The sequence below is a fragment of the Phoenix dactylifera genome, chromosome 12 (genome assembly GCF_051530095.1).
Source record: "Phoenix dactylifera cultivar Ajwa chromosome 12, Ajwa_hap1_PhDact_Kaust_v1.1, whole genome shotgun sequence".
Lineage (NCBI taxonomy): Eukaryota > Viridiplantae > Streptophyta > Magnoliopsida > Arecales > Arecaceae > Phoenix > Phoenix dactylifera.
In genome coordinates, this window is record NC_143201.1 from 12729101 (window position 1) to 12747712 (window position 18612).

The following is an 18612-nucleotide window of genomic DNA, read 5'->3' on the forward strand; positions in this document are numbered from 1 at the left end:
AAATAAGAATGGAATGAGCATTGCACAGAAAATATTACTGATGAAGATGTCTGAATCTATACTTTATCAAATATATGATTCTGTGCTAAATCGCAGAAAAAAAAAAATATTTGACATGTCCTCTATATTATCACAACAAGAATGGAGAGATGAATGTATAGGCAAGCAAGCTCATTATCATATCCATGAGTGAAAATTTTAAATTAGAAATGGCCAAGATACTCGGATTGTAGTATTATTCTGAATTTTGCATGGTCAATTAATTATTTTTTTCCATTTCAACTTCAACATGAATGAGGGAAAATATAACTGTTAGAGAGGCTGCAATTGGAACAATTATTTGAAGATGATGTCCAGTCAGTGTTGGCCTTTAAATGCCTGGCTTGCTGAAGGGGCTATAACCTAATATTTGAGCAGCAATAAATGCAAGAAGGCAAGAAAGTTGTACTCTACATGTGAACAAAACACCAATTGTGGTGGATGTTCATCCTTTTTCTTTCCATGGGGTGAGAGCATAAGATGGAGAGTCTTCATTTGATGATATTGTAGATTATTTTTTAATTTTGATGATAATAATATTGTAGGGAAGGATTATTAGCATTTACGAGGCTGATTTGCACAAATAAGATTCAGAAAACATCCTAGAAAGAGAGATTCTGGATGATGGCAAGTAAGAGCTGCCTTCCCTCATGACGACCCAAACTGCTCGGGACAACTAAATGTGAAGTGTATCAATGCTTTAAGTCAGGCAAAGAAATGAATGTGGAATTATGCAAAATAACCCTGATGGAAGCAACCATGCCGCATCTGAAGAGGCACAGGTTGAACATTAAACCTGTGGGTTTTGCAATGTAAGCATATGCCTATTATAAGGCCACTAAATTTGCCTATCATAGTCACCAGAAATTCTCAGAAAACAAACAGGTTATTGCAGATCACCGAAATAAAGTTGAAACATTTTATGTTGAAAAACATCCATTGGGAAACAAGCCAAAATAGTGGATAGGAAGGATTTAAATTTTAAATACAGGACATGTTGGCATTGCAAATATGTTAATCTGTTCAACAGTCACAGTTAGTGTGAGAACAGAAGAAATAAGGCACAAACTTTGAGTGGGTTAAGCCTCTCTGGATGTGATGCAGACTGTTGAGGAATTATAAAGAAAAGATAAATTGTAGAAAGATGGTTTTCTTCACTCCAATACCAGGTTGAACTCAGAAAAGGTCTTAGTAGAAGTCTTACAATGGTTGGAACCATGAGAGTATAGAAGTAAACAAACCCATACCTGTCTTTCCTGAAGGTAGGTTGGAAGCATTACCCATACAACAATTAAGATGACTAAATTGCCACATATTAGTGGAGATCGCAGTAATTTTCCAAAGATTTTCTTCAACTAAAAGGCTATTTGAAGTGAAGTAAAACAGTAGAAATACAAATCATAAAATTTTTGCATCAATGTAGAAGCTAACATATTGTTGGATGGACTGACAAATCTGTGAGATCTTTATGGAGCTATGAGAGAAGTAGCCAGAGCTTGGCAAATTTAGAACACCATATTCTTGCACCTAGATTTTATTGAATCAAGGTAAGCCAGGTAAATTTTACATAGTATTTTACATAGTCTAAATGATAAGAGAAAAAAACTCTTTACAGTGGGAAATTAACAATACTCACCATCATGTACATTATATATGACATAAATACAAAGCAGATGGGTGTTTCCAAACCCCTTTTTTCCTGACATTATATATATATATATATATATATATATATATATATATATATATATATATATATATATATATATATATATATATATATATATATATGCGTTCATTTAAAATTTACCTAGTCATATAAGCACCTCAAGTATGTTGGTTTAATTGTACTGGTATAAAGTAATAGACAAATTATTCTTTTAAATAATAAAAAAATGAATGAATGAAGTTAACATTATCTCCTCACATTTGGAGATTGACTAAACTCACATGAGGGCGTATGGTTTGACTAACTTTCACCACAGTCTCATGCATGCCACTTACTCTTGACTGATAAGTCAGAAGCAGTCTTAAATTCTTTCACAACCAACTGGGAGAAGCATTAGCTGTTAAGGGTTAAATAGCCGTCTCCCAATAGAAGGCTATTCAGATTCTAAATGTAGATTCCTTTTCTGATGAGTTTTTATATACATTGACAAAGCCATATGTGCATGTTCAAGAATTTGGAGAATAGAAATTTTGCTAGCCACTAGATTGATAATTTACCTTCTTATTGTCTACACTCTCGACCATGTCAAGATTGGGGACAGCAGCTGCATAATTAAACCAAAAAAGGCTAGTTATTAATGATACCAGAACTACTCAACGAAAGAGATGCATTGAGAGCATTTGTCTTAGGAAACAATTTTTTGAGAGCCAAAGTAAGCCTCACTTGTCAATGAACAAAGTGATTTCTTCCATCTTTCGATGTATGTGCCATGTCTTTACACAGAGGTCACATAAAAGGATACAAAGTGAAAGGGAAAAAAATGCAAAAGAAAAGAAGTAAATACTCTAATATTCATTTATAGTACCTTTCCCTACAACTCAACTCAACTCAAATAAGCCTTAATCCCAAACTAATTACGGTCTGCTACAATCATTCTATTCCAGGTTTAGGGACACTACTTCTCTCTACATTGGAGAAAATTTACTAGTTTTGTTGCTGTATCGTTTCACAGAATACGAATGCAAATTCAAATCATATTGTTTATCTTCACAACAAGTGCCAGTGAATAAAAATAACAAATAACAGTGGTATAGACATAACTACATAATGTGCAAGGAAGATTTCCACGAACTTGTGAGTGATACAAGAAGAGTACATAGACTTCATAAGATTTTGTTAATGAATGAGTACAAATGATTTCAGTCTGCTTAGACTAACTTGGAGCTTCACAATTAAAAGCATTTGCATTGCATTCTTAGTACAAAATTATGAAGCGGAGAAAAGCCTGACAAACATCAAAAGCACAGGGGACACCATCATATGACAAGCTGCTGAAGACGTGAATCTGAGGGTATCTACTACTTCAACGGTGCTCCTTCACCTGTTGTGTGTTCTGTTCTAGTTTCTCCTCTTCAAATTCACTGCCACCTTGGTCATCCATCCTTGATGAATTAGAAGAGACTTGTTCCAAGTTTGTGTCATGTTAAATCTCTAGAGTGTGAGTTATGTCAAGCAGGAAAGCACCATTGTGTTTCATTTGCTTCCCGAGGCAATAGACGAGCCACAGCGACTTTTATGTTAGTCCACTCTGATGTTTGAGGTCCAATTTATTTTACATCTAAATTAGAATTTCGGTATTTCTCCACATTTATAGATGATTATTCCAAAGTTACCTGGCTTTATTTAATAGAAGATCATTTTGAGTTATGTTCAATCTTTTGTCCTAATGTGCTGAAATTAAAACTCAATTTGGTTTACCAATTTGCATAATTCGTAGTGAAAATACCAGACAGAGTCGGTGGAACCGTCCCAAACTGGACGGTTCCGGCCGTCCAGAGCTATACCGATGGCTCACCGGCACGGTTTCGATAACAGAAACGAAATCCGTTGCTAGAGCCGAAGAAAAAGAAGGAAAGAGAGGGCGAGGAGGGGAGGGAGATGGAGAGGGAGAGGGAGAGGGCAGGAGGCCAGCCTAGGCTGCGGAAAGTAAGGTCGTGGATGCTTCCCCTATTTCGGTCGGCCTCCGTCGCCCCTCCGCCAACATCCGAAACCCTCCTCCGGCCTCCCTCCCTCTCTCCCCCTTCTCTCTCTCTCTCTCTTTTCCTCTCTGCATGTCGTCTCTTCCGTCAGTACAGTCCCAGCACGGTACGTACCGACTCGTGTCAGCGGAGAATTAGTACGGTGCTCGGTACTGGTTCTGCCGACTATGATACCAGAGAATATTTTTCATCAGTCATCTTATCCACATACTCCACATCAAAATAGAATTGCTGAAAGAAAGAATAGGCATCCTCTAGAAGTCATTAGAGCCCTTCTATTTCATATGAATGTTCGTAAGTTTTCTAGGCTAACGCAGTTCTCACTGCTTGTTATCTAATTAATCTATGCCTTCTTCTTATCTCCGTAGTAAGTTCCCACATTCCACTTTATTTTCTTAAGAACCTCTATTTCCTTTACCACCTTGTATTTTTGGGTCTGCCAATTTGGTTCACCAGTGTGCATCCAATGTTGATAAGTTAAATCCTCGTGCTATCAAATGTTTGTTTTTAGGTTATTCTTATACTCAAAAAGGATATCGGTGCTATATTCTATCATTAAATTGTTTCTTTGTCTCAACTGATGTTACTTTCTGGGCTCGTTTGATTCGCGGGAAGCATTTTTTCTCCTAGAAATATGATTTCTGGAAAGATTTCTAGGAAGAGAATACCTGAGAATGTACTTTTGGCATGTTTGGTTAAACATGAAAAAGTGACAGATTTTCAGAGTGCTTATGTTTGGTTGACCATCCACTTTCCTAGAAAAGTTATGCGTAATTCCTATTATACCCTTAATAAAAATTAAGTCTTTAATGTCTCTTTAATGCTGAAGGATCTTTTTGAAAAAAATAAAGATGGAGTGATTCCCGCCTCATGGAAAAGTAACTTTCCCATATTTCTCATGGGAATCATGGAAAAGACTTTTCAATGAAATGTGAGAATCATATTCCTATGGGAATACAACTTTCTCATCTCTCTCCTTTGAAAACTCCAACCAAACAAGAAGCATCTCATTACTTTCCCGGTGACCACACTTTCCCTCCTTCTTTTCCCGCGAACCAAACGAGCCCTCTTTGAGTCAACTCCTTACTACCCTATGTTTTACTTTCAACATGACATTGATGAACCTTTTCCCCTTCCTGTTCCTCCTATCTCCTTCGGGTCTCCAATATCTTCTAGTTCCTCGAATGTGCAGTCACCTGGTCCTTTGCAAGTGTATACTCATCAACAGAAGGCAGTAGATACCAACCTCCCAGATGCCACCTATTCTCCATTTACCTCATTGTCATCGGATCTAGTTCAACCTCCCAATACCACTTCAAAGCTCGATCTTTCTATTACGGTTTGAAAGTGTAAGCGTACCTATACAGCATACCTATGTCTAACTTTGTCACATATAATAACTTGTCTCCCTCATACTGTGCATTTGTTTCTTCTTTATCATCTCTCTCCCTAGGTCAGTTTCAGAGGCATTGTATTAGTTGGAAAGCTGCAATGGAAGAGGAAATGTATGCCTTACATTAGAATGATACATAGAAATTGATATCTCTTCCTCCTGGTAAATCTACTATTAGTCATCACAAGGTGTTTGCTATGAAAGTTCATCCTGATGATACCATTGATAGGTTGCGAGTTTGTTTGGTGGTGAAAGGCTTACCCAAATTTATGGTCTTGATTATTCAGAAACTTACTCACCTGTACCAAAAATTTCTTCTATTCGTCTATTTATTTCTCTTGCTGCTATTTTTCACTGGCCCTTCCATCAATTAGATGTCAAGAATGCTTTCTTACATGGTGATCTCCAAAAGGAGGTTTATATGGAGCAACCTTCCGGGTTTGTTGCTTAGGAGTCTAGATTAGTATGTTGTTTCAAGAAAACTTTATATGGCTTAAAATAGTCTCTTGGAGCACGGTTTGGTATTGAGGATGATAGTGGTATTTTGATGATTAATACAATAATTAATAATGAGATAAAATTTGCGATAGGAAAAGGATAGTGAATTCTAAATTCCAATTCGGCAAAGTTTCAAGTGAAACGTACTCTTAAGTGGACAATAGTAATTTTCATTGTTTAGAGTATGTAGCACCACCATGACATATATTCAAAATTGTTTAAAGTTTATTTCATTGATTATATGGATAAATCTAACCTTAAGTTGCAGCAAAGTATGGATTGAGTCGACCCCAAGCTTGATTGAGTCGACCCAGGCACATCAAGAAAACATCTGGCACACTTCTGCAAAAATGGCACGGATGAACAGTACTTGGGTCAACCCAAGTGAAAGTTGAGTCGACCCCATCTTCAAGCTTCAAGAAAACAAATCTCTGGAATCCCTGAGAGGGTCGACCCAAATGGAACTTGAGTCGACCCAACCTTGAGTCGACCCCAACAGAACATGAGTCGATGCAAAGGCTATGTCATTCAAAAATCAGTTCTCTGGAATCTCTGAGAGGGTCGACCCAAGTGAAATTTGAGTCGACCCAACCCAACCTTGAGACGATCCAAAAAATGTTGAGTCGACCCAAGTGAAGGAAGGCTGAAACACAAGGTTCTGTGGTTCCTGAGAGGGTCGACCCCAATGTTGCATGAGTCGACCCAAGTGAAAGCTGGGTCGACCCCAGTAAAAGTTGAGTCGACTCAAGCACGGGCAGAAGCATAACAGCTAGTTCTGCAGAAGTACTTTTTGACCTCCAAACAGTAAGTAACGGCTAGTTTTTGAAATCTGACCAATGAGGAATGTCCAATGGGTGAGGAAAACTATTTAAAGGGACACTATTCATCAGAGAAAGACATCCTTTTGCAAAAAAATCAAAGCTTACACAAGAAAGACAAGTGCCCTAATCTTCTTCATCCAAGCGCTTCATTCAAGAGTTGAAAGGAAGTGGTTGAGCAGATTCCAAGAGATATCAAGAGCTCCATCCACCCTTGAAGAGTGAAGCATTCTTGACAAAGAAGAGAGAAGTCTCATCAAGCGATAACTATTCTCTAAACTCTTCTTTGTAGCTTATAATTATTATATTTGCTCATCTAGGAGTTTCAACTTTCTTCTTTCTTTTTGTTGCCCAGTAGATACAACCCAAGAGGGGGGGTGAATTGGGTCTTTTAAAACTTTTAAGCTACTTCTAGCACTTTTTGATTAATTATGCTAAGTTGTATATATGCGCAGTGAAAGTTAAACTTAGCGACAGTTTGATGTATAGAATGTGACTTGATTGAGTATGCTTGCAACTAAAGAATTCGCGGATAATAGTTAAGCAAGCAATTTATCTAAGTGAGTAAGTGTGTGAGTTAGATAATGACAAAAAGCATTACAAACACAGCAAACATATAGTGGTTCGGTGCACCCCAGCACCTACATCCACTCCCCAAGACTTCTTGGGAATTTCACTATAATCCTACAGATTACAGTCGGTTGTTTTACAAGCTCACAACCCAACTTGTTGTTTTGCGAGATCACAACGAACTCGGTCGGTTTTCCCAGGCTCACCGACTAGAACCAACCCCGATTGTTTTCCCGGGCTCACAATCAAACCCTTACACGTTGGTTTTACCCTCGGCTCACCAACAAACCTATCTCCGTTGGTTTTTCCCTTTGGCTCACCAACAAACCTTACACCGTTGGTTTTCCCTTTGGCTCACCAACAAACCTTTAACCCCTTGATTCAATCCCTTGATTGAATCAAGTTACAAGATATTAAAACAAAGAGTAAAAACAAATCAAAGCTTCTTAAACAAGCAGATATGACAATATAAACAAATAGAGTAAAGAGAAGCCCTCAAACGAGTTTTGAAGATGGAGGAGCTCGGCTTCTTCTTTACTTGATCCTCCTCTGATTTGGCATGAAGTAGAGGATCCCCGAGGCAGCACGCGGATGGAGAGGAAGCTTTCGGATTCACTTGGATGCTCTTCTTCTCTCTATTTCGTTTTGGATGGCCCTTTTGTGCTTGTGGGAGATTTCCTTTGTAATCTCTTTGAGATCTCTTTCCTAGATGATCTCTCCCACTTCCATGCCTTCTCCCCTAGCTCTCTTCTTGTTTTTATAGCTTTAGATGGCGTGGAAACAAGAATATAGCCGTTAGAGACAAGAAAAAGAGCCGTTGGACACAGTCTGCATTTCCTGACAATGTTACCGTTGGGATCGGAGTCGACTCGCGCGATCAGGAGTCGACTCGGCTGTAGCGGGAGTCGACTCAAGCTTTTCCGGAGTCGACTCGGCAACTGTTCCAAATTTGAATTTTGTCCACTCGAGTCGACTCGACTATCCTGGGAGTCGACTCGAATCCCAGAGTCCGAACTCCCGATCCTCTGTCTTTTGGCTCGTCCAGTCTTGGAGTCGACTCGAACTTCCTTGGAGTCGACTCGGCTCTCAGTTTTCGAAAGTTGGTCTTCTGCCATCTTAGTGTAGTGCTGCCTTGGAGTCGACTCGAGCTGTCTGGGAGTCGACTCGAATCTCAGAGTCGGAAAACTGATCCTCTGTATTTTGGAGCCGCGCTGCCTTGGAGTCGACTCGACTTGTCTTGGAGTCGACTCGCCTCTCAGAGACGAAAATACCGTCTTCTGTCTTGGGGTTGCGCTGTCTTTGGAGTCGACTCGGACTTTGTGGGAGTCGACTCGAATCTCAGTGTCCAAAAACTGCTTCTCTGAGTTTTCCCTTGTGTACCACTGAGAGTCGACTCTCGCTTTCTTTGGAGTCGACCCGACAACCATTGGAGTCGACTCGCATTCCTCAGGAGTCGACTCGAATCTCAGGGTCGAAAATCCCTCTCTGACTTTTCTGCCTTTTACACCCTGGAGTCGACTCGTTCTACTCTCGAGTTGACTCGCCAAGCATTGGAGTCGACTCGAATTCCTCAGGAGTCGACTCGAAGACTATTCTTTTAAATTTTCCTTGAATTTGCTCCTCCAATTTGAATCTTTTGAACTTGAGACTTGGGCCAATAACTTGTAGCTTTCTTCCAACTTTTCTTGAGTGCTTTTAGAGGCCTTCTTGTGTTCTTCCAACTTGCTATGTTCCTTGCAACATAAATATCTTTCTCCTTGCAACATAAACATTAGTATCTATACTTCAAGGTTTTGTGATCATCAAAATCAATCTATGAATCAATCTTTGGGTCATCAATCTCCCCCTTTTTGATGATGACAAAACTTGGAGTATATGCAATATAAAAGATATTGTTTTCTAGAAGTAATACATAGCTAAGTTGCATGAAGTAGAAAACATATATATTTGAAACATACTTCATGATACTGCTTTAGATTCAATCAGCTTAACACAATCAATTTAAGCTGATTTGTACTCAATACAAAAAGCATTATAAGCATATACTTAAATATTTCTCCCCCTTTTTGACAACATCAAAAAAAATAGGGAAACATTAAGCACAAATATTTCTTTTCCTTATTGTACTCTGATTTGCATGTTGAATTATTGCAAGAATATGAATCATATAACTCAAGGCAATAATATTGGAATCAGATTAGTGAGCACAGATCAGAGCCAATTAAGATAATTTCAGAGCAGAACACATTGAATGTGATTTCAAGAAGTTTTCTAATTTGATACCACAGATAGTTTTCTAATCAAGTGTGGGTGGAATCTCTCTTAGGTTAATTCAAGAAGTACCACAAATGATATTCAATGAAAAGCACGAATGGAAGTCTAACATCTCTTCAATAATAAGTATGAAAGCTTGTTCATTTAAGATCTTTTGCCCAATCTATTAAGTGTTTTATCAACAGGAGAGCAATTTAATTAATTTTCAGAGTAACAGGTCAAAACCTATATATGTAAAAGACACATCATCATGTTGGATCATTAAGTCTTAATAACTTCAAAGTTCTTTAATGATAATAAGATCATTGGGGCACAAACACCAAAATATGAAATCATGCAACATGATTTCTTTAGAGACTTTCTTTTATCTCTTGTAGAAAGTAAGCACAATTTGATACATAACAATATGAATTGGCACACAATTTAAGTTCTAAAGTTCAAGTCAATTACACGTTATTCTCCCCCTTTTTCATTAAGTTAGAGGCTCTCAAGATTTGTAATTTGGTTCATGAGTGATGCATAAGATATACTAACCAAATAACACGCCTCAAGGTGTATCATAAAAATTTTTAGATTTAAATTTCAGATGATAAATATTGGAGAGCATTAAGATCACTTTTCATTTAGTATTCTTCCTCTCTCCTTTAGTTATAGATTAATGCGATTAAGTTCCATAAGACCTCTCCTTCTGAAATTTTCTTTCTCCCCCTCAATTGATCATTCCATTTAAGAGTTTAGAATTTGAAGATAATGTTCAATAAAATTGTCAATCTCAAAAATATATTTTCTATAAGTTCAAGGTTTGAGATAAGACAACCTTTATAGAACTCATCTCAAGGTAATTAAAGCATGTCTTGCAATATAAGGAGGTTCATCAAAATCAATCCATAAAATTCAAGGTATGCATCAAATTAAAGTATCTTTAGAATATCTAAAGCTCCCCCTCAAAAGATGCATTCCTCTTTAATCATTCTTTTCTTTTGATATCGAGAGTGTAGAGTGATCTAGAATTATTCAAAATTTATAGTAGTCACTCTTCCTAATCCTTTAAGAACAAGTTATGCTTTCTCCTAATCTTAGAAAAAATGTATAGAATTATTAATCAGAAAATGATTCATTTGAAGCTCAGTTTCTTTCAAAAGCATTTACATTTTCTTTCTTTTAGAATCATTTGAGTGAGCTGAAATATTTCTAGCTTTAAGATCATTCACTCTATTTTATCTTTAATAATGTAGGAGAGAAAAACATATAGATGATCATTGAAATATATATATTTATAGAACTCAATTTCTTAATCATAGTTTTTCAGCAATGTATACATGAAGCATAATAAATATTTTTAATATCAAAATAAAATCATATATTTAAAAATATTTGCTTGCAATCAAGATCATTGATCATTTAGACCAATATTAGTAGATTTTAATGATAAGAAAGGATATGTTTCGGATGCGTATCGGAGCAATCAGCCAAGACATCAAAATTAATTCTGTTTTTCTTAAATTAAGATTTTATTTAGAAATCATATTGAGTTTAAGCTTTTATACAAAATCAGATTCTGAATTTTCATAAGAATTTTCAAGAAGGCTCTCAAAATTTGAGATATGTATCTTCTACTTTGTAGCTCATCTTAAATTACTAAGATTGAAAACACATATTTCAATAACATTAGAGCACTTTCAGAATCTTTGTATTTAGTATTGAGTTTCGATACAAAATGGAGGATATTTTAACAAGTATTAGGATATTATGTATCAAAGTTAGGCAAGTAGAAAGATAGATCAAGATCAATTCATTTTGCCTAAATAGAGATATCTTTCTCTTCTCATTTCAACTTTCACATTTTAACGATGATTGTGAATGACAAATCTGAATTTTCTTAACAAACAAAAATTTTATGTAGTATTTCAAACAATCAATCAAATTGTCCAAGCATGAAGCATTACAAAATATTGAGAATCCATAATTTAAAGCATCATGCCATATGCAAAATATATTATGTGTTAAGTCATGCATTAGAATATTAAGAGTAAGAATGTTAAGGATCAAAATCAATTCTTTTCAAATAAACTCCCCCTATTTAAATATAATTTTGCACTGATTTCATCCTTAAAGTGTGTTTTCAAGTGATTAAAAATTTGACTTAATTCTACTTTCATTTACTTTGTTTTTCATTTATAACTTTCTTATGCTCTATACTCTATTTGCTCCCTATCCGGTGGAGTTGGGAAGGGGCACGAGGTACTACCACTAGCCTCCCTCTTGTGCCGTCCCTAATATGCCCTACACCGAATAGTTGGGTCAAATAGTGCCGGGTACTACCACTAGCCTCCCCATTGGCACCATCCCTATGATAAGCAATATAGAAAGGTTAAACTATTTACTTTAAACTCTCCCTCTATTTAAGTGTAATTCATTACGGATTTTATCCTTCCACAAGAATGCTCACACAAGTGCTGAATATATTATGCTTGTTTTGCTTTTTCTTAAGATTGGAGTATTTGCCTTTACTTAGATTTTACTTCTCTTGAATAATATCCATTATCTTTTCTTTATCTCTCTTTCTCTTTGTTATTCTCAAGTAATTTACTTGAAAGAGCAGAATAAAGAAATAATCAAATGTATCATATAGAGGTATATCATGCAAACAACATTTTCATTATGCTCAAGAATTCATAGCTTCTCACAAGTCATTTTAAATCAAAAATTTTAAGCATAAACTTGTGTAGTTCATGGTTATGACATAGGCAAAGATATATTTTAGTTTGGGCAAACCATGAAACAATTTCTAAAAGCATAAGTCAATCAATACATATATATAGACATGATATCAAGGAATTAATAATTAAAGATTTTAACCATGCCATACTAAGATTTAAGTTATTGACTTTGCTCAATTAATTTATGAGAGAGGTATCTAGAATTACCAATCCATTCTGCATTCTTCAGTCAAATACCTACTAGATTTCTTATGTATGAACTTTTGGCTGAAGAAGGTCCTCTCTCTTGTTTGCATGAGAATGTTTATTGTATCTTACGTGGAGATATCCTTCAAGTTGAAATCTCTCATTTTCTTGCTCAAGGATCCTGCAAGCTCCTTTTCTTCCTTGAAAGAAAGTTATTAGTTTCTTCAAGATACAAAACATTCATCCACCATATTTTTAACTAGATGACTCGATATAAGATATGATACTAGTTGAATGTTGAGTCACTTTACTCAAGAGATTCCCTAAGTATAAGCAAGCACATATCACTTGAACTAAAGAGATGGTTTCATTAACCAATATGGTTCAAGTACAAGCATGTGAGACAATAGAATGATTTATCAAGATCAAATCAATTTCTTATTTTCAACATCAATTTAGCTTAGATTCTATTTGCTTAAGATAATTGTCAATAAGGCATGCTAGCTAAGTTTTGATCAAATTGCCTTAAACAATTGTTTCTATCAAAATTCAGATTATGATTCATTTGTTATCAATAAATTATGATTCATTAGAGTTAGATTGAAGTCTTGCACAAGGGCACATAATGATCACACAATCTGGTCTATTAGGTATATGATAAAATAATTATTCTATCATGCTTTTGATGCTTGTTCCAAATCACATATTGCTTTATCATATATGTAATGTGTAATCTTTAAATATGGTGGTTATTTTACATAGATCTCCTTTTTTTTTAATGAAATAACCACATAGGAGTGAATTCTACACATTCATTTGACAGATTATAAAGCTCATGAAGCAAACAAATAATAATGGTGATCTTTACTTCTAATCATGCAAAAATCTTATCAAGATCTATCTTTTCTTGATTTAGTCTTTTAGTAGTTATCAATTTTTCTTCATTAAGTGCATATCTGAAAAATCCAATTTTGGTTCTAATTATTAACAAGTTTTTCAGATTGTTATATATAAAAGATTAACCATATACATATATAATTTGTTTTTAGTATTTTGATAATAAATCATTAGTCTCATAAAGAATAAAATGAATTGATACCTCTACAACTAGAATTTTTCATGAATGTTCTATATGCATTGCTTGATGAATGATATCCAAGGATAGAAGTATCTTTATCAGATTTGGCATTATTTTCATAAGAGCATATCAAGCATAACATGTACGACTGAAAAATATGAAAGATATGCAATGGTTCATTTTCCATTTTTCAGAAGATCAAAATTTTCATCAAAAATAGATCTAATAGAAATCATATGTATGACAAGCAGTGATGATAGTCTTTTAAAAAATTATTTGAGTAGATGACTATCATACATAATTGTCTTTTTCATTTCTTCAAGAATTCTATTAACCCTATTTTACTTATGATGTCCTTGGAGCTGAAATAATTGAATTTAATATTATTTTCTGTATAACCTTAATCAGGATTTTGGTTTTCAACACTGTGCCATGATCTTCACAGTTTGGAAACCTTTTTCATTTGAAACGCTTTTACAAGATTCAGTAAATACAGAAAAATACTTCAGTTTTATTTTCCAAGAACAAATCCAATGTAAGCTTTTGAAAACTTAGTGATGGAAACAACATCTTTAGATTTAGAAATGATTTTTGTTTGTTTCCTTAGTTAGCATGCATAGCAAAACTTTGACCTTTAAGTAGATAATCTAAGTAAGCCTATGGCAAGGTCTTTTGAGATTAAGTACATACTAGCATGAGTTGATTCTATGTGCCAAGGATGGTTTCTTTAATCTTGGTATTCATAGTGCATATATTCAAAAGCATACCAAGTACACATTATCATATCTATGATCAATAAACAATAATGCCATGGATAAAAACTCTCAATCAAGCATATAGAGAATTCATAGAATTAATCTTAATAATGATTAATCATTTAGCAACTTTATCCAAGGGTGAGTAAAGTATCCTATAAAATGAAGTGATTTGATTATATTTCCAAAAGTAGTTTCTATATCACAAAATTGATCAATACTAGCAATTCATACTAAAGCAAAAATAATGATGAGATGCAAGGATTACTGATTTCATTATTATTATTATTTAAAATTACTTTTCATAAGTATATTTTAAGTTTCAATGTGTCTAGAATACCCATTTGTATGAATCTATTTGTTTCATGGGTATCTTGGCACATCTATGTCTACATCCTCATATTTTCATTTTGGGTACCCAAGCTTGCTTGGATCCTTGAGAGTTAGGACATATAGTTCCTTTTGGAACCCAAATTTGTTTAATTGTAATAACTTTACTACTTGATTTAATTATGTTAGAACGATAGGTAAAGTTGTTATGCCCATTCTTTTCATGTTTGAAATAAGTTATCTTATTTAATGGATTGCTTGGTGAATTGATAACCTTTTTCTTTAGGGATTCATTGCTAAGTGAAGGAGTTAAGCCAAATTTTGATTTATCAAAATCTGTATGTTGGCTTTCAAACATCATTTTTAATCTTGCTGAACTTACAGTAAATTTGTTAATAAAAGACTTCAATTGGTTAATTTCTTTACTTAAGTTTTGATTTTCTTTAATTAAATTTTGATTTTTCTGAATTAATTGTTCTGAATTTAACCTTAAAATTTTATTTTCAGAATTTAGTTTATCTTGTATTTCATTATTAGAATTTCTTTCTTTTGAAATTTTCAGATTTAGTTTCTTAAGATTTTTATTCTTCACAGCTAATTTTCTACATTCACCATACAAATCATGAAAAGTATTTAATAATTCATCATAAGATAATTCTTCTTGAAAATCATTTGAGGTAAGAGTAGATTCAGATTTTACCTTGTCTTCTTGTGCCATAAAGCACGAGTTAGTTACCTCTTGTAGTTCCTTGGAGCTAATATCATCATTGTTGCTCCTAACTTTTAATTTCTTGCTTGACTCTTTCTTGGTCAAGGCTTTCTTCCTTTTTATCTCTTTCTTCCTTTCTTCTAGCTTCCTCTTCTTCTTTGTCTTTAGGAAGCTTTTGAATCTTTCTTCCTGATTTAGAGTGTTTCCTGCATGCTCAATGTTAGTCTTGCAATTATCCTCAAGTAAACTAACATGGGGTTCTTCGAAAATATCATAAGTTGCTTCAAGAGTATCCCATATTTGTTTGGCAGATGAACATATATAAATTTGGTTGAAAATATTTTTATTAAATGCACAGTAGAGAAGGTTCATAGCCTTAGCATTTAGTTCAGCCAAATTTTTATCGAACATACTTTCAATTAATTTCGTGGGTGTGTGTAGGCCATTTGTTATGACATTCCATAACTCATAGTTTTGTGATTGAGTAAAGATTTTCATTCTAGCTTTCCATTGAATATAGTTAGATCCATCAAACAGTGGAGGTCTGTTTGTGGAAAGTCCCTCAGCAAGTAATACGTTATGTGGGGTTGTCATGATCTTTGGCTCTAGTCGGTTAAGACTACAAATAATATTTGAGCACCTGCTCTGATACCACTTGTTGCCCAGTAGATACAACCCAAGAGGGGGGGTGAATTGGGTCTTTTAAAACTTTTAAGCTACTTCTAGCACTTTTTGATTAATTATGCTAAGTTGTATATATGCGCAGTGAAAGTTAAACTTAGCGACAGTTTGATGTATAGAATGTGACTTGATTGAGTATGCTTGCAACTAAAGAATTCGCGGATAATAGTTAAGCAAGCAATTTATCTAAGTGAGTAAGTGTGTGAGTTAGATAATGACAAAAAGCATTACAAACACAGCAAACATATAGTGGTTCGGTGCACCCCAGCACCTACATCCACTCCCCAAGACTTCTTGGGAATTTCACTATAATCCTACAGATTACAGTCGGTTGTTTTACAAGCTCACAACCCAACTTGTTGTTTTGCGAGATCACAACGAACTCGGTCGGTTTTCCCAGGCTCACCGACTAGAACCAACCCCGATTGTTTTCCCGGGCTCACAATCAAACCCTTACACGTTGGTTTTACCCTCGGCTCACCAACAAACCTATCTCCGTTGGTTTTTCCCTTTGGCTCACCAACAAACCTTACACCGTTGGTTTTCCCTTTGGCTCACCAACAAACCTTTAACCCCTTGATTCAATCCCTTGATTGAATCAAGTTACAAGATATTAAAACAAAGAGTAAAAACAAATCAAAGCTTCTTAAACAAGCAGATATGACAATATAAACAAATAGAGTAAAGAGAAGCCCTCAAACGAGTTTTGAAGATGGAGGAGCTCGGCTTCTTCTTTACTTGATCCTCCTCTGATTTGGCATGAAGTAGAGGATCCCCGAGGCAGCACGCGGATGGAGAGGAAGCTTTCGGATTCACTTGGATGCTCTTCTTCTCTCTATTTCGTTTTGGATGGCCCTTTTGTGCTTGTGGGAGATTTCCTTTGTAATCTCTTTGAGATCTCTTTCCTAGATGATCTCTCCCACTTCCATGCCTTCTCCCCTAGCTCTCTTCTTGTTTTTATAGCTTTAGATGGCGTGGAAACAAGAATATAGCCGTTAGAGACAAGAAAAAGAGCCGTTGGACACAGTCTGCATTTCCTGACAATGTTACCGTTGGGATCGGAGTCGACTCGCGCGATCAGGAGTCGACTCGGCTGTAGCGGGAGTCGACTCAAGCTTTTCCGGAGTCGACTCGGCAACTGTTCCAAATTTGAATTTTGTCCACTCGAGTCGACTCGACTATCCTGGGAGTCGACTCGAATCCCAGAGTCCGAACTCCCGATCCTCTGTCTTTTGGCTCGTCCAGTCTTGGAGTCGACTCGAACTTCCTTGGAGTCGACTCGGCTCTCAGTTTTCGAAAGTTGGTCTTCTGCCATCTTAGTGTAGTGCTGCCTTGGAGTCGACTCGAGCTGTCTGGGAGTCGACTCGAATCTCAGAGTCGGAAAACTGATCCTCTGTATTTTGGAGCCGCGCTGCCTTGGAGTCGACTCGACTTGTCTTGGAGTCGACTCGCCTCTCAGAGACGAAAATACCGTCTTCTGTCTTGGGGTTGCGCTGTCTTTGGAGTCGACTCGGACTTTGTGGGAGTCGACTCGAATCTCAGTGTCCAAAAACTGCTTCTCTGAGTTTTCCCTTGTGTACCACTGAGAGTCGACTCTCGCTTTCTTTGGAGTCGACCCGACAACCATTGGAGTCGACTCGCATTCCTCAGGAGTCGACTCGAATCTCAGGGTCGAAAATCCCTCTCTGACTTTTCTGCCTTTTACACCCTGGAGTCGACTCGTTCTACTCTCGAGTTGACTCGCCAAGCATTGGAGTCGACTCGAATTCCTCAGGAGTCGACTCGAAGACTATTCTTTTAAATTTTCCTTGAATTTGCTCCTCCAATTTGAATCTTTTGAACTTGAGACTTGGGCCAATAACTTGTAGCTTTCTTCCAACTTTTCTTGAGTGCTTTTAGAGGCCTTCTTGTGTTCTTCCAACTTGCTATGTTCCTTGCAACATAAATATCTTTCTCCTTGCAACATAAACATTAGTATCTATACTTCAAGGTTTTGTGATCATCAAAATCAATCTATGAATCAATCTTTGGGTCATCACTTTTGTTAATCACCTTGTAAAGGTTTGTTGGTGAGCCCGCAAAACCAACGGTATAGGTTTATTGGTGAACCCGTAAAACCAATTGTGAAGGTTCGTTGGTGAGCCCATAAAACCAACAAAGGTTATTGGTGATCTCGGAAAACCAAAGTGTAAAGATTTTTGGATTGTGAGCCCGGAAAACAATCCAACTGTAATCCGAGAGATTATAGTGAATTCCCAAGGGGTCGCTTGGGGAGTGGACGTAGGTGCTTAGGAGAGCACCGAACCACTATACTTCTTGTGTGTTTGTATTGTGCATTGTTCTAATTTCACTCACTCATCAATTAACTAAAGTAAGATAGCAAAAATTTAGAAAAACTAATTCACCCCCCTCTTGGCTTGTCACCTTGGGCAACAAGTGGTATCAGAGCCATAGGTCTCGAGTTCGAAACCCAGGCATCACGTTGGGGGGGGGGATTGTTGGCGGAGGCCTGAGGGGCCGAGTCAACGTTGGCGGAGGCCTGGAGGGCCGAGTCAGTCCTGCCGCCTGCCAACGTGGATGCGCTGGAGGAGTAGGGTGGGTTATACCACTAGGGGGTCCCTGAACCCACTGGCGAGGCTCTGTCGGAGTTCGGAGTTGGGCGAGGCTTGGTCGGAGTCGACTCGTGGCGCTATGGGCCCCTGTGCTAGTTTAAGGAAATAAAGTTGCACCTTCACTAACACCTGCGGGTTTTAGTGTAATGGTAGCGCTTGATCCTGACAATTGGTATCAGAGCGAGGTGCTCATATAGTATTTGTTGATCTCACAATCAAGAGACAAAGATCATGACAACCC

The 18612-nt window shown here is 36.4% G+C and overlaps 1 protein-coding gene across 5 annotated transcripts in view; it reads right to left on the minus strand.

Moving 5' to 3' along the window:
- Nucleotides 1-18612, minus strand: part of LOC103697299 (uncharacterized) — a 58309-nt gene that overhangs the window by 12160 nt on the left and 27537 nt on the right. For 3 of the 5 annotated variants that reach the window (XM_088708459.2, XM_089926706.1, XM_088708460.2), the window contains one exon: nt 2266-2312. The exons of the other annotated variants lie outside the window; for them this stretch is intronic. In XM_088708459.2, coding sequence (XP_088564585.2) covers nt 2266-2312 — 47 coding nt within the window. The remainder of the gene's footprint in view (nt 1-2265; nt 2313-18612) is intronic. 5 annotated transcript variants of the gene reach the window in all.